At 50.1% G+C, this 26,857-nt stretch overlaps 1 protein-coding gene across 1 annotated transcript in view; it reads left to right on the plus strand.

Moving 5' to 3' along the window:
- The first annotated feature begins 3,839 nt into the window (after window positions 1-3,839).
- Window positions 3,840-26,857, plus strand: part of LOC140389184 (uncharacterized) — a 153,039-nt gene continuing 130,021 nt past the window's right edge. Inside the window, exons 1-2 of the mRNA XM_072473346.1 lie at window positions 3,840-4,164; window positions 10,369-10,704. Of these exons, the coding sequence (XP_072329447.1) occupies window positions 3,840-4,164; window positions 10,369-10,704 (661 nt within the window). The remainder of the gene's footprint in view (window positions 4,165-10,368; window positions 10,705-26,857) is intronic.

Below are 26,857 nucleotides of genomic sequence, written 5' to 3' on the forward strand. Positions count from 1 at the left end.
AGAGGGGGGGAGGGGGAGGAGAGGGGGGGAGGGGGAGGAGAGGGGGGAGGGGGGGGAGGGAGTGGGGAGGGGGAGGAGAGGGGGGAGGGGGAGGAGAGGGGGGGGAGGGGAGGAGAGGGGGAGGGGGGAGGGAGGGGAGGGGGGAGGGGGAGGAGGGAGAGGGGGGGAGGGGAGGGGGAGGAGAGGGGGGAGGGGGAGGGGGGAGGGGAGGGGGAGGGGGAGGAGGGGGAGGAGGGGGGGGGGAGGGGGGAGGAGAGGGGGGGGAGGGGGGAGGGGAGGGAGGGGGGGAGGGGGAGGAGGGGGGAGGGGGAGGAGGAGGGGAGGAGGGGAGGAGAGGGGGGGAGGGGGAGAGGGGGGGAGGGGAGGAGAGGGGGGGAGGGGGAGGAGAGGGGGGGAGGGGGAGGGAGGGGGAGGGAGGGGAGGGGAGGAGGAGGGGGGGAGGGGAGGGGGGGGGAGGGTGGGAGGGGGGGGAGGGGAGGGGGAGGGGGAGGAGAGGGGGGAGGGGGAGGAGAGGGGGGAGGGGGAGGAGAGGGGGGGGAGGGGGAGGGGGAGGGGAGGGGAGGGGGAGGGGGGAGGGGGGAGGGGAGAGGGGGTGGGGGGGAGGAGAGGGAGGGGGTGGGGAGGAGGGGGAGGAGGGGAGGGGGAGGGGAGGGGAGGGAGGGGAGGGGGAGGGGAGGGGAGGGGGGGAGGGGAGGAGGGGAGGGGGAGGGAGAGGGGGGAGGGGAGGGGGGGAGGGGGGAGGGGGAGGAGAGGGGTGGGAGGGAGGGGAGGGGGGGGGAGGGGGGGGAGGAGAGGGGGAGGAGGGGGTGGGGGGAGGGAGGGGGGGAGGGGAGGGGAGGGGAGGAGAGGGGGTGGGGAGGGGGGGAGGAGAGGAGGGGGAGGGGGGAGGAGGGTGGGGGAGGGGAGGGAGGAGAGGGGGGAGGGGGAGGGGTGGGGGGGGAGGGAGGGGGAGGGGAGGGGGGGGAGGGGGAGGGGAGGAGGGGGGGAGGGAGGGGGGAGGAGAGGGGGGAGGGGGGAGGAGAGGGGGGGAGGGGGAGGAGAGGGGGGAGGGGGAGGAGAGGGGGGGAGGGAGGGGGAGGAGAGGGGGGGAGGGGGAGGGGGAGGAGAGGGGGGGAGGGGGAGGGAGGGGGGGAGAGGGGGGGAGGGGGGGAGAGGGGGAGGAGAGGGGGGGAGGAGAGGGGGGGGAGGGGGGAGGGGGGAGGAGAGGGGGTGGGGGAGGGGGAGGAGAGGGGGTGGGGGAGGGGGGAGGGAGGGGGTGGGGAGGAGGGGGAGGGGGAGGAGAGGGGGGGGGAGGGGGGAGGAGGGGGAGGGGGGAGGGGGAGGAGAGGGGGGAGGGGAGAGGAGGGGGGGGGGGGGAGGAGAGGGGGGGGAGGGAGGGGAGGAGGGGAGGAGAGGAGGGGGGAGGGGAGAGAGGGGAGGAGGGGAGGGGGGAGGGGGGGGAGAGGGGGAGGGGGGAGGGAGGGGGAGGGGAGGGGGGGGGGGGGGGAGGAGAGGGGGGAGGGAGGGGAGGGGGGGGGGAGGGAGGGGGGGAGAGGGGGGGGATGGGGGAGGGGGGGAGGGGGGGAGGGAGGGGAGGGAGAGGGGGGGAGGGGGGGGGAGGAGAGGGGGGGAGGGGAGGTGGGGGGGAAGGGGGGGAGGGGGAGGGGGGGGGGAGGGGGGGAGGGGGGAGGGGGAGGGGGGGGGAGGGGGAGGGGGAGGAGGGGGGAGGGGGGGAGGGGGGGAAGGGGGAGGGGGGGAGGGGGGGAGGGGGGGGGAGGGGGGGGGGAGGGAGGTGAGGGGGGAGGGAGGGGGAGAGGGGGGGGGGAGGGGAGGGGGGAGGGGGAGGAGGAGGGGGGGTGGGGGGGAGGGGGGGGGGGGAGGGGGGGGAGGGGAGGGGGGTGGAGGGGGGGTGGGGGGGAGGGGGAGGAGAGGGGGGTGGGGGAGGGGAGAGGGGGGAGGGGGAGGGGGAGGGGGGAGGGGGGGAGGGGGGGGAGGGGAGGGAGGGGGGGAGGGGGGGAGGAGAGGGGGAGGGGGGGAGGGGGGGGGGGGAGGGGGTGGGGGTGGGGGTGGGGGGTGGGGTGGGGGGGGGGGGGGGGGTGGGTGAGGGGGTGGAGGGGGGAGGGGGGGGGGGGGGAGGGTGGGGGGTGGGGGTGGGGGGGGTGGGTGGGGTGGGGGGAGGGGGGGTGGGGGTGGGAGGGGTGGGGTGGGTGGGTGGGGTGGGTGGGGGTGGGGTGGTGGGGGGGGTGGGTGGGGGTGGGGGGGAGGGGGAGGGGGTGGGGGTGGGGGGGGTGAGGGGGGGTGGGGGGTGGGGGGGGAGGGGGGTGGGGGGGGGGGGGTGGGGGGGGTGGGGTGTGGGGTGGGGTGGGTGGGGGGTGGGGGGGTGGGGGGAGGGTGGGGGGGGTGGGGGGTGGGGGGGGGTGGGGGGGGGGTGGGTGTGGGGGGGGGGGGGTGGGGGGGGGTGGGGGAGGGGTGGGGGTGGGTGGGGTGGGTGGGGGGGGGGGTGGTGGGGGTGGGGGGGGGGGTGAGGGGGGGGAGGGGGGGTTGGGGGGGGTGGGGTGGGGAGGGGGGGGGGGGAGGGGGGTGGTGGGTGGTGGGGGGGTGGGGTGGGGGGGGTGGTGGGGTTGGGGGGTGGGGGGTGTGGGGGAGGGGGGGGGTGGGGGGGGTGGTTGGGGGGGGTTGGGTGGGGGGTGGAGGTGGGGTGGGGGAGGGGTGGGGAGGGGGGGTTGGGGGGGAGGGGTGGGGGGAGGGTGGTGGGGGGGGGAAGGAGGGGTGGGGGGGGGTTGTGGGGTTGGGGGGGGGGGTTGGGGTGGGGGGTTTGGGAGGGGGGGGGAGGGTGGTGGGGGAGGGGAGGGGGTGGGGGGTAGGGGAAGGGAGGGTTGGGGGAAGGGGGGGTTGGGTTGGGGGGGTTGGGGGGGGGGGGTTGGGTTGGGTGGGGGGAGGGGGGAGGGAGGAGGGGGGAGGGAGGGGGGGAGGGTTGGGGGGGGGTTGGGGGTGTTGGGGGTGGGGGTGGGAAGGAGGGGGGGAAGGTGGGGGGGAAGGGTGGGGGGGGAAGGGGTTGGGTGTGGGGGGGTTGGGATGGGAGGGGGGGGTTGGGGGGGGTTGGGAGGGTGGGGGGGGTTTGGTTGTGGGGTTGGGTTGGGTGGGGGGGTTGGTGGGGGGTGGGTTGGGGGGGGGTTGGGTTGGAGGGGGGGGAATTGGGTGAGGGTGGGGGGGATTGGGGGGGTTGGGGTGGGGGGTGGTTGGGGAGGGGGGGGGAAGGGAGGGAGGGAGGGGGGGAAGGGTGGGGTTGGGAGGGGGGGGAAGGGAAGGGGAGGGGGGAAGGGAAGGGTTGTGGGGGGGAAGGGAGGGGGGATGGAGTGGAGGGGGGTTGGGGGGGGAGGGGAAGTGGGGGGGGGTTGGGTGAGGGGGGGGAAGGGGGGGGGAGGAGGGGGGGTGTGGGGAGGGAGGGGGGAGGGGGGTGGGGAGGGGAGGGAGGAGGGCAGGGGGTGGGGGGGGGAGGTGAGGGAACGAAGGGAGGGGGAGGGACGGCGGGGGAGGAGGAGGGAGGAGGGAGGGAGAGGTATAATAATCTTTATTATTGTCACAAGGCTTACATTAACGCTGCAATGAAGTTCCTGTGAAAAGCCCCTAGTCGCCACATTCCGGCGCCTGTTCAGGTACACAGAGGGAGAATTCAGAATGTCCAATTCACCTAACAGCACGTCTTTCGGGACTTGAGGGAGGAAGAGGGTTTCCACCCACAAGTCCCGAGTTCAGCTGCAATTCCCAGAGATGCCAGTGGGGTGGCTTTCAGTTGATCTCACCTCTCATCATGGCTGCTGGTGTCCAGCATTGTTATCACCCCGATTTGCCCTCTAACAATGCTTCTAATGAATGAAATCTTTGTAAGGCTGCAACATCTTGTCCTGTTAAACCCAACCATTCTTGTTGTTACAGGTTTCACAGAAGGAGCGCTGTTTGCCAACAAACATTCTCCGTTGCTGCTGTCTTGGATTACAGAAGGAGAGCTTTACGGCGATGATTTGAAGCTGTGGGAATACATTCCGTCAAGGAATGAGACAACACCTTTCCAGTATGATGGGGCGAGATCAGATCCTGACATGGATCTGGACGCAGAGGATCGGCATGCTTATCAGAAACCAGAAAAGCGACAGGGGGCAATTGGTAACTTGGATCCAGTTTCAAGTAGGTGGAAGTGATGTGAGGTGGAAAGAATTCACTTCATTTTCAGTTCTGTTGGAAGGAGACATCCTTAAAAATATAATAACCTTTATTGTTGTCACAAGTAGGCTTACATTAACACCACGATGAAGTTACTGTGAAAAGCCTCTTGTCGACACATTCTGGCGCCTGTTCGGGTACACAGAGGGAGAATTCAGAATGTCCAATTCACCGAACAGCACATCTTTGGACTGTGGGAGGAAACCGGAGCACCCGGAGGAAACCCACGCACACACGGGGAGAACGTGCAGACTCCGCACTGACAATGACCCAAGCCGGGAATCGAACCTGGGACCCTGGCGCTGTGAAGTAACAGTGCTAACCACTGTGTTAGCCTGAAACCGGAGCACCCGAAGGAAACCCACGCAGACACGGGGAGAACGCGCAGACTCCGCACAGACAGCGACCCAAGACGGGAATCGAACCTGGGATCCTGATGCTGTGAAGTAACAGTGCTAACCACTGTGCTACCGAACAGTGTAGTTGATATCTCCCACCACACCTCAGCATTCTTTGTTACATTAAGTTGCTGTGTTTGCTTAGAAATTCCTGCCTTTTAGGAACCTGATCGGGAATTGGCTGATTGCAAGGAGGTATGGTGCAGGGTGAATGGGCAGCTACTCCTGCGAGGAGTTGAGGGTCAGAACTATATTCATTTATGACTTTGGAATAGAAAACAATATATTTTGATGTGCTGATGACAGCATTGCAAGCTGTATAGAACATAGAACATAGAACAATACAGCGCAGTACAGGCCCTTCGGCCCACGATGTTGCACCGAAACAAAAGCCATCTAACCTACACTATACCATTATCATCCATATGTTTATCCAATAAACTTTTAAATGCCCTTAATGTTGGCGAGTTCACTACTGTAGCAGGTAGGGCATTCCACGGCCTCACTACTCTTTGCGTAAAGAACCTACCCCTGACCTCTGTCCTATATCTATTACCCCTCAGTTTAAGGCTATGTCCCCTCGTGCTAGCCATTTCCATCCGCGGGAGAAGGCTCTCACTGTCCACCCTATCTAACCCTCTGATCATTTTGTATGCCTCTATCAAGTCTCCTCTTAACCTTCTTCTCTCTAACGAAAACAACCTCAAGTCCATCAGCCTTTCCTCATAAGATTTTCCCTCCATTCCAGGCAACATCCTGGTAAATCTCCTCTGCACCCGTTCCAAAGCCTCCACGTCCTTCCTATAATGCGGTGACCAGAACTGTACGCAATACTCCAAATGCGGCCATACCAGAGTTCTGTACAGCTGCAACATGACCTCCTGACTCCGGAACTCAATCCCTCTACCAATAAAGGCCAACACTCCATAGGCCTTCTTCACCACCCTATCAACCTGGGTGGCAACTTTCAGGGATCTATGTACATGGACACCTAGATCCCTCTGCTCATCCACACTTTCAAGAACTTTTCCATTAGCCACATATTCCACATTCCTGTTTTTCCTTCCAAAGTGAATCACCTCACACTTCTCTACATTAAACTCCATTTGCCACCTCTCAGCCCAGCACTGCAGCTTATCTATATCCCTCTGTAACCTGCTACTTCCTTCCTCACTATCGACAACACCACCGACTTTAGTATCGTCTGCAAATTTACTCACCCACCCTTCTGCGCCTTCCTCTAGGTCATTGATAAAAATGACAAACAGCAACGGCCCCAGAACAGATCCTTGTGGTACTCCACTTGTGACAGAACTCCATTCTGAACATTTCCCATCAACCACCACCCTCTGTCTTCTTTCAGCTAGCCAATTTCTGATCCACATCTCTAAATCACCCTCAATCCCCAGCCTCCGTATTTTCTGCAATAGCCTACCGTGGGGAACCTTATCAAACGCTTTGCTGAAATCCATATACACCACATCAACTGCTCTACCCTCGTCTACCTGTTCAGTCACCTTCTCAAAGAACTCGATAAGGTTTGTGAGGCATGACCTACCCTTCACAAAGCCATGCTGACTATCCCTGATCATATTATTCCTATCTAGATGATTATAAATCTTGTCTCTTATAATGCCCTCCAAGACTTTACCCACTACAGACGTGAGGCTCACCGGTCTATAGTTGCCGGGGTTGTCTCTGCTCCCCTTTTTGAACAAAGGGACCACATTTGCTATCCTCCAGTCCTCTGGCACTATTCCTGTATCCAATGATGACATAAAAATCAAAGCCAATGGTCCAGCAATCTCTTCCCTGGCCTCCCAGAGAATCCTAGGATAAATCCCATCAGGCCCCGGGGACTTATCTATTTTCAGCCTGTCCAGAATTGCCAACACCTCTTCCCTACTTACCTCAATGCCATCTAATCTATTTACCTGGAGCTCAGCATTCTCCTCCACAACATTATCTTTTTCCTGAGTGAATACTGACGAAAAATATTCATTTAGTATCTCGCCTATCTCTTCAGACTCTACACACAACTTCCCATCCCTGTCCTTGACTGGTCCTACTCTGTCCCTAGTCATTCGCTTATTCCTGACATACCTATAGAAAGCTTTTGGGTTTTCCTTGATCCTTCCTGCCAAATACTTCTCATGTCCCCTCCTTGCTCGTCTTAGCTCTCTCTTTAGATCCTTCCTCGCTACCTTGTAACTATCCATCGCCCCAACTGAAACTTCACACCTCATCTTCACATAGGCCTCCTTCTTCCTCTTAACAAGAGATTCCACTTCTTTGGTAAACCACGGTTCCCTCGCTTGGCACCTTCCTCCCTGCCTGACCGGTACATACTTATCAAGAACACGCAATAGCTGATCCTTGAACAAGCTCCACTTATCCAGTGTGTCCAAAACTTGCAGCCTACTTCTCCACCTTATCCCCCCCAAGTCACGTCTAATGGCATCATAATTTCCCTTCCCCCAGCTATAACTCTTGCCCTGCGGTGTATACTTATCCCTTTCCATCCTTAACGTAAACGTCACCGAATTGTGGTCACTGTCCCCAAAGTGCTCACCTACCTCCAAATCCAACACCTGGCCTGGTTCATTACCCAAAACCAAATCCAATGTGGCCTCGCCTCTTGTTGGCCTGTCAACAAACTGTGTCAGGAAACCCTCCTGCACACACTGAACAAAAAACGACCCATCTAATGTACTCGAACTATATCTTTTCCAGTCAATATTTGGAAAGTTAAAGTCTCCCATAATAACTACCCTGTTACTTTCGCTCATATCCAGGATCATCTTCGCCATCCTTTCCTCTACATCCGTGGAACTATTTGGAGGCCTATAGAAAACTCCCAACAGGGTGACCTCTCCTTTCCTGTTTCTAACCTCAGCCCATACTACCTCGGAAGATGAGTCCCCATCTAGCATCCTCTCCGCCACCGTAATACTGCTCTTGACTAGCAGCGCCACACCTCCCCCTCTTTTGCCTCCTTCCCTGAGCTTACTAAAACACCTAAACCCCGGAACCTGCAACATCCATTCCTGTCCCTGCTCTATCCACGTCTCCGAAATGGCCACAACATCGAAGTCCCAGGTACCAACCCATGCTGCCAGTTCCCCTACCTTATTTCGTATACTCCTGGCATTGAAGTAGACACACTTCAAACCACCTACCTGAACACTGGCCCCCTCCTCCGACGTCAAATCTGAGCTCCTGACCTCTATACTCTCATTCTCCCTTACCCTAAAACTACAATCCAGGTTCCCATGCCCCTGCTGCATTAGTTTAAACCCCCCCAAAGAGCACTAACAAATCTCCCCCCCAGGATATTTGTGCCCCGCAGGTTCAGATGTAGACCATCCTGTCTGTAGAGGTCCCACCTTCCCCAGAAAGCGCCCCAGTTATCCAGAAATCTGAATCCCTCCCGCCTGCACCATCCCTGTAGCCACGTGTTTAATTGCTCTCTCTCCCTATTCCTCATCTCACTATCACGTGGCACGGGCAACAACCCAGAGATAACAACTCTGTTTGTTCTAGTTCTGAGCTTCCATCCTAGCTCCCTGAAAGCCTGCCTGACATCCTTATCCCCTTTCCTACCTATGTCGTTAGTGCCAATGTGGACCACGACTTGGGGCTGCTCCCCCTCCCCCTTAAGGACCCGGAAAACACGATCCGAGACATCACGTACCCTTGCACCTGGGAGGCAACATACCAAACGTGAGTCTCTCACGCTCCCACAAAATCTCCTATCTGTGCCCCTGACTATAGAGTCCCCAATTACTAATGCTCTGCTCCTCTCCCCCCTTCCCTTCTGAGCAACAGGGACAGACTCTGTGCCAGAGGTCTGTACCCCATGGCTTACCCCTGGTAAGTCGTCCCCCCCACAAGTATCCAAAGCGGTATACTTGTTTCTCAGGGGAACGACCGCAGGGGATCCCTGCACTGACTGTTTTTTCCCCGTCCCTCTTACAGTTACCCATCTATCTCCAATCTTTGGTGTAACTAATTCCCTGAAGCTGCTATCTATGACCCCCTCTGCCTCCCGAATGATCCGAAGTTCTTCCAACTCCAGCTCCAGTTCCCTAACTCGGTCTTGGAGGAGCTGGAGATGGCAGCACTTCCTGCAGGTAAAATCAGCAGGGACACTAACGGCATCCCTCACCTCAAACATCCTGCAGGAGGAACATTGCACTCCCTTCCCTGCCATTCCTCTAACTTTCTACCAAGATCTGGCTAACAACTAAATTTAAAAAAAAAAAATTTTATATATAAAAAAAAAAGAAAGAATAAAAATTATTAATAACAATAATAAAATATGGTACTTACCTCACTCCAAAGGGTTTTATTATTAGGTTAGAGGAGGAGGGCGGGTGGGAGACACTACACGTGTAGTGTCTCGGGTTTCCTCTCCACCAGAATTTATTGGTGAGGGTCTTCCCAGACGTCCGCGGGTCGACTTCCTGTTCCCACCTTAAACACTAGAATTTTTTTTAAAAAATTTATTTAAAGGAGAAACTTACCTCCCAGAAATCACTTCCGCACTGCCCCCGCAGAAATGGACTAACCTGCTCCGCTCCTGCTGAAATCGACTTGGCCTGCAAGGTAAGCAAGTTGTTAATCTGCACTTTTTCAAAATTCCCGCGCTGATTCTAAGGTCCCAGCTCTCACTCCCGAACTCAACAGCTGACCTGCAAGGCAAGTAAGTTAATATGTACTCACCTCACCACAGACAGCAACCTTTTAAATGGTCCCCTCTGTCTCGCAGCCCCCGCGCTTTTCAAAATTCCCGCGCTGATTCTAAGGTCCCAGCTCTCACTCCCGAACTCAACAGCTGACCTGCAAGGCAAGTAAGTTAATCTGTACTCACCTCACCACAGACAGCAACCTTTTAAATGGTCCCCTCTGTCTCGCAGCCCCCGCGCTTTTCAAAATTCCCGCGCTGATAAGGTCCCAGCTCTCACTCCCGAACTCAACAGCTGACCTGCAAGGCAAGTAAGTTAATCTGTACATACATAGAAACATACAATTATAAGGGGACTGATAGATTCAATGAATGGGCAAAACTGTGGCAAACGGATTTCAGTGCAGGTAAACGTGAGGCCTTCTCCAGTCTGCAAACTAGCTGCCGCTTTCTGTTTCCTGTCACTGCCAATTTCGTATGCATGTTTCCACTGTCTCTTTTATTCCGAGCTGCAACTTTGCCCGCAAATCTGGCCCTTTATCAAATGCCTTTTGGAAGTCTCTGCTCACAAATCAACCATGTTACCCTCATCAACCCTCTCTGTTGCCTCCTCAAAAAACCTCAAGCAAGTTAGTTAAACATGGTTCGCCATTTTGAAAGGGTGCTTGAGGACGTCTTTCGGGACTTGTGGGAGCAAACCGCAGCACCCGGAACACAGGGAGAACGCGCAGACAGTAACCCAAGTGGGAATCGAACCTGGGACCCTGGCACTGTGAAGCAACAGTGCGAACCCTCGCAGCCATGGGCATCATCCCCCCCACCCCCTCAGGCCCTGGCACTGATGGCCTGGCAGCGCTATTGTCACCCTGGCAGTGACTCGATGGTTAATAACGTCCCTATGAAGCAACTTGCTATGACTCATCACACTTAAGGTGCTATATGTTAGTGAGGTTGTTGCATGCTCCTGTAGGCTGAAGCTCATAAACCTTTAATAAATCAGGTAATTTTTCCTTTAAGTTACGTGAAAAATCATGTCACTTCAGTGTAAATCCATGTTCCTCTCAACTAACTACTTTCTTTCAGAACAAGACGACAGGATGCCTCACCCAATCAAGATAACCCAAATTGTCGGTTCCTCTGCCCTGCTGAAACCCATGAAAGACATTGCTACCCTGAAGATCACTTGGCAGTACCTGGGGACAGAAACTGAACAGATCATTCTTCAGTACACATCTTACAGTAATATTGTGGCCTTCAATTCCTATTTCGAACGGCGTGTGAAGTTTGATATGGAGACTGGGTCTCTCTTACTGAAGAAGTTAGAAGTGGTCGACAGTGGTCTCTATTACATGACTGCAATCCAGCCTTCGCAGAACGAGATTCTGCACAAACATACCTACTTTCGCGTGGAAGTACAAGGTAAGTGGCATATGCAACTTGCACAACTGGCAAGCACCCTGGACCATTCCGAGCCACATTTAATTTCAATAATTCATTTCTGCTTGCAGGTTATACTCGCTTTCCTGGTGCAAAATACTTCTAGAGCTAGTTTGAAATTTCAGGCTTCATCCCTCACTGCATTGCAAACCTGCTCCGTTTCCGGCTCTGCCTGTCCGAATCTTATTTTTTAACCATCCTTGAAAATTTGATTTCAAAATTATGAACAGGAATACAGAGATACACAGAAGATAGGAGGAGGCCTTTTGGCCCTTCGAGCTTGCTCTGCCATTCATCACGATCATGGCTGATCATCCAACTCAATAGCCTAATCCTGCTTTCTCCCCATAGCCTTTTACCCCATTCTCCTCAAGCGCTATAAACCGCATCTTGAATATATTCAAAGTTTTAGCATCAACTACTTCCTGTGGTAATGAATTCCACAGGCTCACCACTCTTTGTGTGAAGAAGTGTTTCCTTATCTCTGTCCGAAATGGTTTACCCTGAATCCTCAGACTGTGACCCCTGGTTCTGGACACACCCATCATTGGTAACATCTTCCCTGCATCTACCCTGTCCAGTCCTGTTACAATTTTATAGTCTCTGTGAGATCCCCCCTCATTCTTCTGAACTCCAGCGAGAACAATCCCAACCGAGTCAATCTCTCCTCATGTGACAGTCCCACCATCCCTGGAATCAGTCTGGTAAACCTTTGCTGCACTCCCTCGAGAGCAAGAACATCCTTCCTCAGAGAAGGAGACCAAAACTGCCCACAATACTCCAGGTGTGGCCTCACCAAGGCGCTGTATAGAAATGGAGGAAGAGGTACCTGAAGTGTTGAAGAACGTGAGAACTCAAACCTTTTGGGTGAAAAAACATTTCCTCTTGTCCCCTCTAATCCTTCGACCAATTATCTTAATTCTATGCCCCCTGGTAATTGACCCCTCAACTCAGGGGAAACTAGTCTTTCCTGTCCCCCCCGTCTCGGCCCCTCATCATTTGTACACCCCAATCAGGTCACCCCTTCATCCTCTCTGTTCTAATGGAAACGACCCCGGCCTCTACAATCTCTCCTCATAGCTGCAATTTTCCAGCCCTGGCAACATTCTAGTGAATCTCCTCTGCATTCTCTCTCCAGAGCAATGATGCCCTTCCTGTAATGTAGTGACCAGAACTGTGTACACAATCCAGCTGTGGCCTCACCAGCGTTTTATACAGTTCATGTAGAAACATGGCGGATGGAATTTTCTGGACAAAAATGACAAAACTGTCAGGTTCTGACTGAAAGCCGCCATATTTCTCTCCAGGAGCACGGCCAGATTGTTTTGTCCAGTTCTTCTGACACTCTGTCAGGAGGAAAACCGTTGGGTGTGTGTTGCACCTTGGCTCCGACGGGGCAGGGCCTGAGCCCTCAAGCCAGGCCGCACAGAGATCAGGACGCCATCTTTAAAGGGCGCCCCGATCTGTGCTCCCTCCCACCTCCACAGGGCCATCATCGAATATACAGTGCAGAAAGAGGCCATTCGGCCCGTCGAGTCTGCACTGGCCCTTGGAAAGAGCACCCTACCTAAGCTCACACCTCCACCCTATCCCCGTGACCCCACCCAACTTTTTTTGGACAGTAAGGGCAATTGATCATGGCCAATCCACCTAACCTGCACATCTTTGGACTGTGGGAGGAAACCGGAGCACCTGGAGGAAACCCACGCACACACGGAGAACGTGCAGACTCCACACAGACAGTGACCCAAGCCGGGAATCGAACCTGGGACCCTGGAGCTGTGAAGCAACAGTGCTACCCACTGTGTGGCCCTTCTAACTTTAAAAAAAAAATTGTTCATGGGTTGTGGGCATCGCTGGCTCGGCCAGCAATTATTGCCCTTGAGAGGGCAGTTAAGAGTCATAACGTTGCTGTGTGTCTGGAGTCGCATGTAGGCCAGACCGGGTAAGGACGGCAGATTTCCTTCCCTAAAGAATATCAGTGAACCAGATGGGTTTTTACGACAATCGACACATGGTCATCATTAGGCTTTTAATTCCAGATTTTTATTGAATTCTAACTTCATCATTTGCAGTGGCAGGATTTGAACCTGGGTCCTCAAAACATCACCTTGGGTTTTTGGTTTACTAGTCCAGTGACAATACCACTTTGCCACTGCCTCCCCGAACTGATATCTTCTCTATATCCAGACTAGCAAAACCTTCACAGGATAAAAAACACTTGTAAATAAAGTTAGCAAACACAGAGATACTTGCGGTACATTTGAATAGTTTTCTTTGAAAGACTCCTTGGAGAGAGGGACAGAGACCTTGTGAGGAAACAGCCTTGAAGATTCCTTGCAGATGTGTCAGACTACTGCTTAACCTGACAGCCTTTTGCAAAAGTGACAGCTCAGCTCAAAGCTCCCAGGAAAATTCAAAGTTCAACTGCCTGCTACAGACCTGGCTCCTCTCATTAATTACATCATCTTTATCTCACTCAGATCCCCTGACCTGCTTACCCAAGTCTAAACGCAACAGGCTGGATTCTCTAGTTCCCCAGCCGTGTGTTTCTCTGCAGTGCGCCATTCGCTGGGGCCAGGTTCTGTCTTCCCGCCGCTTGTCAATGGGCTTACCGATTGAAGCCACTCCACACTGCTAGGAAACCCGTGGGCTGCTGCGTTGCTGGCTGGAAAAGTGAATCGCAAAAGCCGGAGAACTCCGGCCAATGGCTAAAATTATCTAATTATTCCCCAGGGAATCTCCAGGAATCATTTTTAAAAATCCATTAAGCCTCTCTTTATAAACTCATTTTTGGTTGGGATGAATGCTGACCTCACTTTTACAACATCTTAATTACAGCTGCATCCATAGTGTCTGGAAACCTCAACCTAGATTCTTCAATAATATTACTGCAACAGATATAAAATACCATGGGCTGGATTCTCCGCACCCCAACGCTGAAATTGCGGCCGGAACGGGGGCGGAGAATCCATTTCCCCACACGGAATCGGGACCGGTGCCGGCCGATCCGGGGTCTATTTGCAGGGTCCAGCTCCCGGTCCGAGTCCGCCATGGAGCACGGCGTGGCCGCTGGAGGCCGCAGCCGTGCGCATGCGCGGCCTCTGACCCCCCATATCTGCAGCTAGATTTACACCGGGTCACTGCTAGCTGCGATTATGTGGCCTTTTGACGCCAGTTTTTCTGGTGTGAAAGTCCCCAGTTTTAACGCCAGTGTGGCGACGTAGTGCCAATGACAGAGAATCCAGCCCAACATATATACCACCTCGGGCCTATGACCAGTGATCCTGCCTACACTGCTCTCTGGGGAAGGCCATTCCAAACACAGTTCACCCTCTTAGAGAAGAAATGTCATCTAATCTCCATCTTAAACGGCAGACCCTGTGTTTTTAAACCATGCCCCGTTCCAGTTTCCTTCAGAAGAGGACATCATCTCAGCATTTTGTTTTTGATTTCATGGTCTAGGCCGGCATTAATTGCCCATCCCTAATTGCCCCTTGGGAAGGTGGTGGTGAACCACCACCTTGAAGCACGGCAGTCCCTGAGGTGTAGGTACAACACAATGCAGTTCGAGAGGGGATCCAGGATTAAACCAATGCATTAACCAGCATTCTTTCATCCCAGCAATTCCGAATAAATTTTTCCAAGTCCAGTTAGATAACATTCATTGGACGGACGAAACAGCTATAGCTATATTAAATAATTGGTTAACACACTTACACGGCAACAAAACGAGCCTGCAAGAAGAACCACTTAATCTCAACAATACAATAGTTAACATATCAAACACATTCAAACTTACCATGATACAAGAAAAGATTTTAAACAAAGGATTAACCTTTGTCCCAGTACAAAAGCCAGACAATACACAAATTCAAATAGATCTTGAAAGGTTTTACAGAAGAATTAAAATTCTCAGTTTCTTTGAATATGCAACATCAGATGACAAACAACCCTTCCTACCCCAATCAGATTGGAACCCACCGGAACAAAAAATAGACCCAGAAATAAAACGTTTTATCCAAAAAATCAATTCAGACATCACAAAAATCAAACAAGTAAAAGATAAACAAAACTTAACGAGAATGGAGCGACAAGCAATCATGCAGCTTAAATCTAACTTAGATATCATCATAAAGCCAGCGGACAAAGGAAATAATATTGTTGTTATGGATCGACAACAGTATCTTTTTGAAGCTTATCGACAACTTAACAACACTGAGTATTACACTAAATTATCAACACCAATATACCATCAAACATATGACCAGATTACAGGCTTGTTAGTACAATTACACAGTTTACAGTATATTACCGAAAAACAATTGGACTATTTTACACAATTTCAACCTTTACCACGGATATTTTATCTCCTCCCAAAAATACATAAAAATCCGGAAACATGGACGGTTCCACATAAAATTCCCCAGGTAGACCCATAGTTTCAGACTGTGGGAGCGAATCCTATAGAATTGCAGAGTACATAGACTCATTTCTAAACCCCTTAGCCCAAAAACATCCGAGCTACATTAAAGACACCTTTCATTTCGTTGAAATTGTTAGATCCCTAAATCTCACTTCTAAAACAATGCTATTCACTATGGACGTTGATAACCTCTACACCAACATTGAGACGGATAGAGGAATTGAGGCGGTGAGGAATATTTTTAAAAAACATTGGCAACCCAATAGACCAGATGCAATCCTCGTCCAATTATTACACTTAGGTCTAACGAGAAATGACTTTCAATTTAATAATGAACATTATTTACAGATTAAGGGTACAGCAATGGGAAAAAAATTTGCACCGGCCTATGCCAATATCTACATGGCCGAATGGGAACAAACGGTCTTCAAAAAGTGCCCCAAAACACCATTATGCTACTATAGATATCTAGATGATATATGGGGTGTTTGGACACACACACAATTGGAGTTTGAACAATTTGTACATATCCTCAACAACCATCACGCATCTATTAAAATTAAAGTCATTACACATGAACACACAATAGATTTTTTGGACACCACGGTATACAAAGTTATAAAGGGTAATGGAGAATACAAATTAGCTACTAAAGTTTTCTTTAAACCTACAGACACCCATGCACTCCTACACACCAACAGCCATCACCCAAAACACGTCTTCCGAGGCCTCATTAAATCACAATTGACAAGGTTCCGCCGTATTTGCTCAGAAAACTCAGATTTTGAGACTGCAGTAAATACTTTATTCACAGCCTTACAACATAGAGGTTACACAAAAAGATTTCTTAGATATATCAAATCAAACTTTCTAACAGAATTACAGAACCCCTCCGGCAATAAAAATCTATCCTCAAAAATACCTTTTGTAATACAGTACAACAGTAAAACCACAAAAATAAATAAGCTCATCAAAAAACATTTTGAGAAACTCAAACAAGACGTTGTTCTATTAACCCAATGGAATATAGTCACTGCCTACAAGAGAAACAAGAACTGAAAAGACCTTTTGGTCAAGACCAAACTTCCCTTGGAAGAGAAATATAATTGTGGTCGTACCAACTGCACAAGCTGCAAATTTTTAAAAATCACATCTATAATTCACAATTCTAGATCAGGAAAAGTAGCTAAGATAACATGCCAACATAAAAATTTGGTCTATGTTATACGATGTAAAAGATGTGACATTCTGTACATTGGCGAAACAGGTAACACCTTACGAACCACACTCACGGGACATTGCAGTGAGATCCGTACTCACAAAAGGCATAAATTAATTAACATACATTTTATGGAACATGGCCTCGATGCATTACAGATCATAGGATTGGAAGCAAATAGCAAATGGTCAACTCCACAAAGAAAAAGACGTGAGAGACATTGGATTATAAATCTGGGAACAAAGTCCCCCAATGGTCTAACTTAAAAAATAACAGAATTTTCAACACAAAAAACAACACTTATTTAGTCTTTCATTACACTCTAATCACACACCCTGACCCTACATACAGACCTTAAACTCCGACACGGGATCCTATCCTGCATGCCCACTTTAATACCTCAGGCCTGGAGTTTTGTACCTTGGTCCTATGGTCTCACCTGAATCTTAACCCTAACTTGATCCTAACCCTAACTAGGGGATAATAAACACAAATCTATCCCAAAAAATCCCCCCAAAGAAACCTGTTGGCTTGAAATTGTAGCTACAGGTAGGGGGTAGGGAACAAAAATAAAAATAAAAATTAATTATTTTTTTCATAACACCAGTATGTATATTCATTCATATAGTATATGACTTACCCTAACACTAATACAACAACTTTCACATTACCTATCCACACCGAAATACCTAATCCTAAGCCCCCTAAGCGACACTTATATCCAAACACCTACCCTAAGTTACAACTATCACCCTTACATCACCTACCCACACTCTAAAACCTAACCTTAAGTCCTTTTATGGCTACAATTATTCAGATTCAAACCCTAGGTTACAATTACAATACTCCTTGGACCATCAATCCATACTCTATACTCTAACCCTAAGTCCCTTAATAGGAACATTTTTCAGGAACATACCTCTCAAAAATTAACCATTGTCTCAACCTCAGAAAGGACCTGTGAGGTTGAGTTGTAGGGATGAGAGGGGGCCTGTGAGGTTAAGTTGTGGGGAGGAGAGGGGGTCTGGGAAGGTGCTGGTGAAAGATTAAGCTAATCTCAGTAATGGTAACCATGAAACCATTGTCGATTGTCGCAAAAACCCATCTGATTCACTCAGTAACTTCATTGCAGTATTTAAATCACAGTGCAGAAGGAGGCCATTCGGCCCACCGAGTCTGCAGCAGCCCTTGGAAAGAGCACCCCACCTAAGCCAACACATTCACCCTACAACCTAACCCCACCCCACCACTATCCCATATTAGAAAAATCATTCTCTAAATTTAATAAATTAACAGACATTTCTGTATCTACGGCAATGTGTAGGGTGAACTGGTGTAAGGCACGCGTTCTTGGTGCTACTTCAACCCCAACAAGGGTGGTCTCCTCGCTGCAAAGCCTTCCCAGCCACACGCTCAGACATTTAAGCTATTTAGTAAAATTATAAAACTTAATATATTTTAAGTAAATGAAGCATATTTTTCTTGGGATACAAGTTTTAACCCTTATCCCAGTAACCCCACCTAACCTTTTTGGACACAAGTGTAGATCTCCAAATTTCTTTCTCTGTCAGTCTGGCCTCAATAAAAGTTGAGACGGATTCGCACGTAAACAGAAGTTATTTATTTAGCTTGCAAGCTTGAATCATCTTACAGAAATGTAAAAGACATCCAGCCTCTTACATCCCAGAAAACGACTGAACTAAAAGACAAAGGGATCTCTGCAAAATCAATTCAAATGGTATCAAGTTTCACATACTCGACGGACATAGGTCAGCCTATGTCCCTCCTGACCTGTTCGATCTATTCTGATTGGCTCACTTCCAATCCCTTTCTCTGGCCCCTATCAATGCAGCATCACTCTCATAGACACACCTCTTCCTGCTTTTTCCATGCGGTCTCAAATTCCTTTGTCCCTAACTGCAAGAATCAAAGTGGCTTATTTCTACATTACATTAACTAGTAACTCTAAAGTAACTATTTTATATCACATTCGTCATTCCCTCCTTTTATCATTCCATGATAACCGAACTATCCAATCTATAGCTACGGTTCCTCATCTAAAAAGATCCGTCGCTGCATTTCCAATTCCTGTCTTAGCCCCCCTTCATCTGCCTCACCCTCATGGATTTTAACAGTTAAATTTTTTTTTCGGTGATTGGGGCGGTGATCTGATCTAGTGCACCCCGCATTCTACCCATCACACATTTAAGGATGGCCAGGCCCACAAAGATGCAGCCGATAGCTACCACTAGATACATGGCCATATTTATCAACCAGTCCTTCCATCCTCCAGATCCCCAGTTACCCCAAGAGTCAGGATCCTGCATCCCGTCCAAGTGATCCCGTATGCGATCCATAAATTTAGTAATGTTAGCGGTCAAGTCCTGAACACCCATGATACACTTGCCCTGTACTATGGCGCATACCCCACCCTCACGGGCCAGAAGATAGTCAAGAGCATACCGGTTCTGCATTGCAAACAACCGTAGCTGAGACAACTCCTTAGTTATTGCCCCGAGGGCTCCCAAGGTTTCATTTCCCAAGATGGTAAGGCCGCAAATAAAATAATTCCGATCACTAACAGCCAAGGAACCCCCCACACCTCCCAGTGTCAATACGCTCAGAATGCCCCACCCGGCTGAGTGGCCCCGGTTGGGTGCAAGAACCTGAGGTTTTTTCCAGTTCTCGCAAAATTCAGCAGAGACTGCCCGGCGTGCTAACTGATTATGCAGGTTCCACGCCGAAGGGCAGGGGACTGTGGTAGGGACTAGAGTCCCTATAGCAATTCGGCGGGGAAATGGGGGTGACAAAACGTTGGTCGCCGTACCATTAAATAAAAAGTAGTATCCTTGTTCCGTGTGGAGACTGGCATCACAATCAGCATATCGGTTGCGTAAGGACCTCCCAGTAGCCCAGTTTATCCAACTTTGAAATGCCCATTCGGGCCGCCCAGCAATGCGGAAAGTCCTATTCCCAACAGTGATATGAGAGACATTCGCCCAGCCACAAAGGAGCTGGAGGCCAGCGTTCAATGGAACGCAAGTGGTGTTGTAACAAACGCATTGGCCAGACGCCTGGGTGATATGGCACCTCCTGTCCGTACAGGTGGGGAACAGACATGTTATATTTGTGTCCACCTCTACCAGCAAACAGCCATATCCTTCACTGCTGAAGCAATTCTCGTACGACCGGGAATCCCTATTGGGAGTGAAGTGGCTAGGTATGTACGCCCTCCACCGTCGCAGCCTATCGTACTGTGAATGGGAATTATCCCGAGGGAGGGGAAGGCAAATAGCCGGTGGTGCTGAATCCGGATCGTAAGGAAGAGTGACGTGCTCGGGCAATGGCTCGGAACGCTGACAATGAACCACCGTTTGGGGAGTGCCCCAAAGCGGTGAAACAGAAAATAACCTAGACACCGCTGCGGGGTTTGGGTAGCAGACAACCCGTCCCTGGCCATACAGACGGTGGTAAATCTGGTAGAAGAGATTCATACTACCCGGGTTTTCCTCAGTTTGGCCTTTAATTAACTTAAGTGCATCTCCCGGTAACCTACGTTCTAGCTGTACTTCCCTTCTCACACGCCCCGTCCTCTCTCTAGTCCCTTTCTCTTTCTCATGGTCTCTTCCTACACTCTTCTGACAGCCTGATGTTACCTTTATTGTACCAATTTTAACACATCCAAAATCAAATTTACATGTATTCCAAAAACAAGGCAATGTCCATATAATGTTCCCTTCCCATCGCCGGGACCGGTGCAGCTGCTTCATGACTCCCGCATTCTCCTTAACTTTGATGACCTTCCATGAGTCGATACCATGTCCTCGTATATGGGGGCAGTGAAGAACATCACCTTTGCATAGGTGATGTATCCTTGTAGATTGGTTGGGGCTACACAGATACATAATATTCCCCTTTTCCATGTCCATCGCCAATAACACGCCAAGCGAAGTGAGGCCAAATATCAGACAGACGATGCGTAGCCACTCCATCATGCTCCACACCTGTAAAATAGCACTGGAGAAGGGAGGCAGGTTAGTATCCGACCTTTTACAGTAGTGGAGATGGACTCAATTTACAGTGATGTAGGTGGACCCAAGCACTTCGCCCCTCCACTTTAACTGCTGTGGGGGTGGTAAGGAGAACTTGGAAGGGCCCGTCCCATCGCGGCTCCGACCCCTTCCTAGTCCAATTTTTTGACCATGACATAACTACCGGGCTGGACTGAAAGTGAGCTAGGTACTGGGGCAATGGCTGGTGAGCCGCACGGACTGGGCCATGGAGTTCCTTGAGCACTTGCGTAAGGGCTAGAACATAGGTGGTCATTTCTTCAGTCATCTGATGAAACTGAACCCGTCTGGGAACCTGCAGGCTCCAAGGAGTTCTAAGAGGCCTGCCATAAAGAATCTCGGCGGGAGAGAGCCGGGCTGGTCCCGCAGGTGTAACCCGCAGCTGGAAGAGGGCAACGGGGAGCAACTTAAGCCATGTCAGTCCCGTGTCTGCTCTTAATTTAGCCAATTTAGTTTTGAGGGTCTGATTGTGTCTCTCAACCAACCCGGCTGCCTGCGGTCTGTAAGCACAGTGTAACTGCTGGCATATGCCCAACTGGGAGCAAAACTCCTTGTTAATTTGTCCAATAAAATGAGGGCCGTTATCAGAACTTAACTGAGCTGGTATACCGTACCGGGGAATGATTTCCCTCATCAAGACTTTAACCACAGTAGCAGCTTTACTATAGATAGTCGGATACGCCTCGACCCATCTGTTGAACACATCCACAATGACCAAAACATATTTGTAACATTGACACCTTTCCAACTCAATGTAATCCATTTGGAGCGTCTTAAAGGGACCACTGGGCAACGGGGTTTGCCCCTTCCCACAAGGGATACCTTTTCCGGTGTTATATTGCTGACAAATCAAACACCGATTACTGATACTCTGGGCCAACCCCTGCATTTTAGGGTGCCACCAAGTGTCCAGCAACAAATCACTAGTCCCTCGAGCCCCACAATGAGTTGCAAAGTGTACACATTCGATGACCCATAAAGCCAGTACATCAGACATACAAGTCTGATGTGCAGGCGTGGTCCATAAAGAGGAAACAGAATCATATGTACAACCTAACCGTTTCCACATTTGTTTATCACTCTCAGGAGCGTCCTCCTGTAACCTTATGACGTCTTGGATGGTTGGCATTGGCTTGTCAGAAGCAGACACATTCATAGTAGATCGTTTAGTCTGACTTAACATTTTAGGCACCATCACTTGCTGAATTTGTGCGGCTGTCCGCGCTGCACAATCTGCTCGTTCATTACCAACGTCAACTGGGGTCTTACCGTTTGTGTGGGCAGCACATTTAATAACGGAAATCTGCGCTGGCAGAAGGAGGGCCTGCAGTAGGTCATTAACTAAACCCCGGTGGGATATTTGACCACACATAATCATGTCAGGTTGTTCTGACGAAATGTCACTCAAATCGCCCCTTATTGTGGTAGTTTCCTGAATCAAGGCTAAACAGTCGTGGCCAGGTGCGTCTTCATGGACAGGGGGACCACTAAGAAAACAGGCTGGATTGATAGTGGTACAGTATTTAAATGTCAGACGTGGATTGTTCAAAAGGTATATCTCATACCTATTCTGACGAGCTGCGGTAAGATGCTGACCATTCGCCCCATATCCCTGGCATGGTACTGGTCATGGACCTGACGTGTAATATGAGGGCTTACCGAAGCTGACTGTGGCCATAAATGTGGTGATATTGTAACAAAATCGGTTGTACCTTCTTTTCCCATGACTGTGGCTGTAACCTTGACTGGCCATTCGGTCTCAAGTAATGGCCGGTATTTGTCCTCCAACTCCCTGTTTCGTCCAGTTCTGTCATAGGCCAGGGTAACGTGATGCAGTGACTGTTCAATGTCTAACGTCCACCACTGGGGGGTGATAGAAATATAGCACTGTTGTCTCATCCTCCTCTTCGCTGATCCACCCACCCAAAGTCACTATATTGGAGCTCCTGCTGGTAAACTACCATTTCTGCCGCTTGTTGGGGTCGCAGATCATCCTTTTTCATTACATACTCAGTCTTAACCTTTGTAACTGAGCCTCCTTCTTGGCCTACACCCTCCTTCCAGTAAAATCTGACTGCCCTTGCCATCTGGGAAGGGTCGTTCTCTGTCCAATTCATGTTATTACATTTCACAGCAGTAACCACAGAAGGTGGTAGGCAATGCATTAACATAGCACAGTATTGAGGGGAATTCTGACCATTTTGATACAGCAAATCGCCTGACTGCCCCCGGTAGATTTCATTAAAACGCCCCAGAAATTCCTATGGCTCGTCAATCTTCCTAGGTTTTAGGTCTAAGATAACAGAAAGATTTATGGGCCTTTGAAATGTGCTATTCAACGCATTCAAGATCTGTGTCCTTCTTTTCTCTATTTGCTCTCTTTTTTTTTAAACTTAAAAATGTTTGAAAATTCAAATTGAATTACTGCAACTTGCAAGCTTAGCTCTGATCTCAACTCAGAACTAAATTTACAATTTGCTTAACACAAACTTGTATAACATTTACAACTTAATTATTTCTTTATCTTAACAATTTTTCTTTTAACAAGTTTTTTTTCTTTTACATACACATAAGTATTAGCAAAATCAACTATCATAAGTATTAGCAAAATCAACTATCATCTCCAGATTGACACTTTTTAAAATGGTGTCCATGATCTTCTTTAAGTTTCTATTAATCTCCAGATAAAATGAGATAAACCTTATTTCAAGTAAGTAAAACTTAAGATTCTGGCAATTTCAATCAATTGCTTTCGAAAATAATAACTTTTATCAAAGAGGTGGAGAAACCCACTGGTTTCCTTTAATTAATTCAAAACGTAACTTTGCTGGTGTTCACTGACTCAAAGGAAAGGTATCCGATTACACTACGGCTGCTGCTGTTATCTCAAAGCCTGAGTGAGAAGCACTGTCTGTTTTCAACTCCGCCTGCTGCTGTTAACCCTTTGAGAGACTTCTGCTTCAACCAATATGCAGCATTCCTCACAATCTCAACTAGACCTCGGAACTTTACAGTCCAAGGAGACAATTTTAGCTTAATCAACTATATATTTAAAACACTCACACATAGAGTTGAACCATCTTCAGATTTAAAAACAGTTATACTGGACTGAACCTTCATTAATGAAGTCACATCAGCCTCTGAACCCATATAATAGACTGAACCTTCATTAATTAAGTCACATCAGCCTTTGAACCCTTACAATAGACTGAACCTTCATTAATTAAGTCCCATCAGCCTCTGAACCCTGATAATAGACTGAACCTTCATTAATTAAGTCCCATCAGCCTCTGAACCCTGATAATAGACTGAACCTTCATTATTAAAGTCCCATCAGCCCAAAACCCTAACCCAAGCCGAAACAACAATATGAAATACCATCAATTAAAGTGCTAATCCCCAGACTGACCTGTGATTTCGTCGAGGCGGTCTTTCTGTGCCAACCGCGAGTGACCAGACTAATCAGACGATAAGAAGAGGGGAACAATCAATGCGCGGTCGTTTTCCAGTTCTACATTGAGGGCCCTTTGTTCCCCATCTTCCTGTTCATAATCAGTCTAATTCTGATTTCGCAGTTGGATCAGGATCGCCCAGAGAAATCCCGGGTTTCGGCACCAAATGTAGATCTCCAAATTTCTTTCTCTGTCAGTCTGGCCTCAATAAAAGTTGAGACGGATTCGCACGTAAACAGAAGTTATTTATTTAGCTTGCAAGCTTGAATCATCTTACAGAAATGTAAAAGACATCCAGCCTCTTACATCCCAGAAAACGACTGAACTAAAAGACAAAGGGATCTCTGCAAAATCAATTCAAATGGTATCAAGTTTCACATACTCGACGGACATAGGTCAGCCTATGTCCCTCCTGACCTGTTCGATCTATTCTGATTGGCTCACTTCCAATCCCTTTCTCTGGCCCCTATCAATGCAGCATCACTCTCATAGACACACCTCTTCCTGCTTTTTCCATGCGGTCTCAAATTCCTTTGTCCCTAACTGCAAGAATCAAAGTGGCTTATTTCTACATTACATTAACTAGTAACTCTAAAGTAACTATTTTATATCACATTCGTCACAAGGGGCAATTTATCATGACTAATCCACCTAAACGGCACATCTTTTGGACTGTGGGAGGAAACCGGAGCACCCGGAGGAAATCCACACAGACACGGGGAGAACGTGCAGACTCCACACAGACAGTGACCCAAGCCGAGAATCAAACCTGGGACCCTGGAGCTGTGGCAACAGTGCTAATTACTGTGCCGCCATAATGTAAGCCTACTTGTGACAATAATAAAGATTGTATTATAATAGGCTTTAGGGAAGGAAATCTGCTCCCCTTACCTGGCCTACATGTGACTCCAGACCCACAGCTTGTTCCAGCTCACCTTTCTGCCACGCAATTCTGAACTGTTTGGAAAGAAACTGCTAATCTGTCGACAGACATATCTCTAACTGAACTGCACTGAGATGCTTGATGTCTGCTCACATTTCAATATAAAACTCAACTAAAGCCGTTTTTCTGCAAAATACCCAATTCTTAGGTCCTCCTATTAATTACGTCATCTTACCGAGCTGAAATGTCATTAACTCCACAGGGAACCCCCTGAATACAAACAAAACTCCATTAGCCCAAGCTTTTACGATGCTTTAATTGCACTTCTGGTTTCCAAGAGCTTTCAAACCAGGATTCTTTAAAACATGACAGCAGCAGTCACACACACTAACCAAGGCTTTTAACCCTTACTGCACCAAGTACGATAGACTAGGAATTCCTACATTCATCATATTACTGTGAACATTAAGACTATAAGATAGATTTTGTAACCTTGTGCTTTCCTTACAAATATGTACGTCCATAGAATCCCTGCAGTGCAGAAGCAGACCATTCTACTTAGGCCCACTCCCCCGCCCTATTCCTGTAACGCCACATAACCTTTGGACTCTATAACATGACCATCCACCTAACCTGCATATCTCTGGACCGTGGGAGGAAACCAGAGCACCCGGAGGAAACCCACGCACACACGGGGAGAACGTGCAGACTCCGCACAGACAGTGACCCAGCGGGGAATCGAACCTGGGATCCTGGTTCGGCCATCAAGCATCTATCCTAATCCCATTTTCCAGCACTTGGTCTGTAGCCTTGATCGCTACCGTGTTTCAAATGCTCATCTAAACGCTTCTTAATACCACAAGGTTTTCTGCCTCTTTCAGGCAGAGAGTTCCAGATTCCCATCACCCTCTGGATGAAAAGGTTTTCCTCAAATCCCCTCTAAGCCCCCTTAAATCTCTGCCCCCTGGTTATTGACCCCTTTACTAAGGGGAAAGGTTCCTTCCTCTCCACCCTATCTGCCCCTCAATCAGGTCCCCCTCAGCCTTCCCTGCTCTGAGGAAAACAACCCCAGCCTCTCGTCAGAGCTGAAACGCTCCAGCCCAGGCAACATCCTGGTGAATCTCCTCTGCACCCACTCCAGTGCAATCACATCCTTCCTATAGTGTGGCGACGAGGACTGAACATAGTACTCTAGCTGTGACCTAACCAGGGTTTGAAACAGCTCCATCATAAACCTCCCCGCTCTTATATTCTATACTTCGGTTAATAAAGGCAAGTATCCCATATGCCGCCTTTGTTTTGGTAGGTGTAGGTTATCCAGGGTTTACTGTCATTCGGGAACGTGCTGAGGATACCTGCCTTGTATATAAACCTCCTGATCTTGCTGCTCAGTTTGATGGTTTCCCCCTCGCCTCGATGTGTTATTTGGCGAAGGTTAGTGGCTACCTTTCCGACGTGTGCGCTGCACCTTGTCGAGACACAGATTGCTTCGTCACTGCGACGCAAGCTGGCAGAAATTACCGCTGCTTCCAACGGCGCTTTGTCGAGTGTGATCGCAGAGAGAAACACAACATCCTGCCCTTTACCTACTGTTTTCCTGACACTGATGGTGTGTGTGGTGGGGGCGGGGGGCGGGGGGCGGGGGGGGGGGGGGGGGAACATGATGGTCGTGTGGCACAGCTGAACCATGAGCCATTAGAGTTGACCTGTCGGGGAAATGAGCGCAGCGCCATCAATGCCCAGGAGCTCTCTGATTAGATCGTTTGGAGACTTGGGCGGAGAGATGGCAGATGGAGTTTAGAACATAGAACATTACAGCGCAGTACAGGCCCTTCGGCCCTCGATGTTGCGCCGACCTGTGAAACCACTCTAAAGCCCATCTACACTATTCCCTTATCGTCCATATGTCTATCCAATGACCATTTGAATGCCCTTAGTGTTGGCGAGTCCACTACTGTTGCAGGCAGGGCATTCCACGCCCTTACTACTCTGAGTAAAGAACCGACCTCTGACATCTGTCCTATATCACCCCTCAATTTAAAGCTATGTCCCCTCGTGCTAGACATCACCATCCGAGGAAAAAGG

Source organism: Scyliorhinus torazame, chromosome 14 (genome assembly GCF_047496885.1).
Source record: "Scyliorhinus torazame isolate Kashiwa2021f chromosome 14, sScyTor2.1, whole genome shotgun sequence".
Lineage (NCBI taxonomy): Eukaryota > Metazoa > Chordata > Chondrichthyes > Carcharhiniformes > Scyliorhinidae > Scyliorhinus > Scyliorhinus torazame.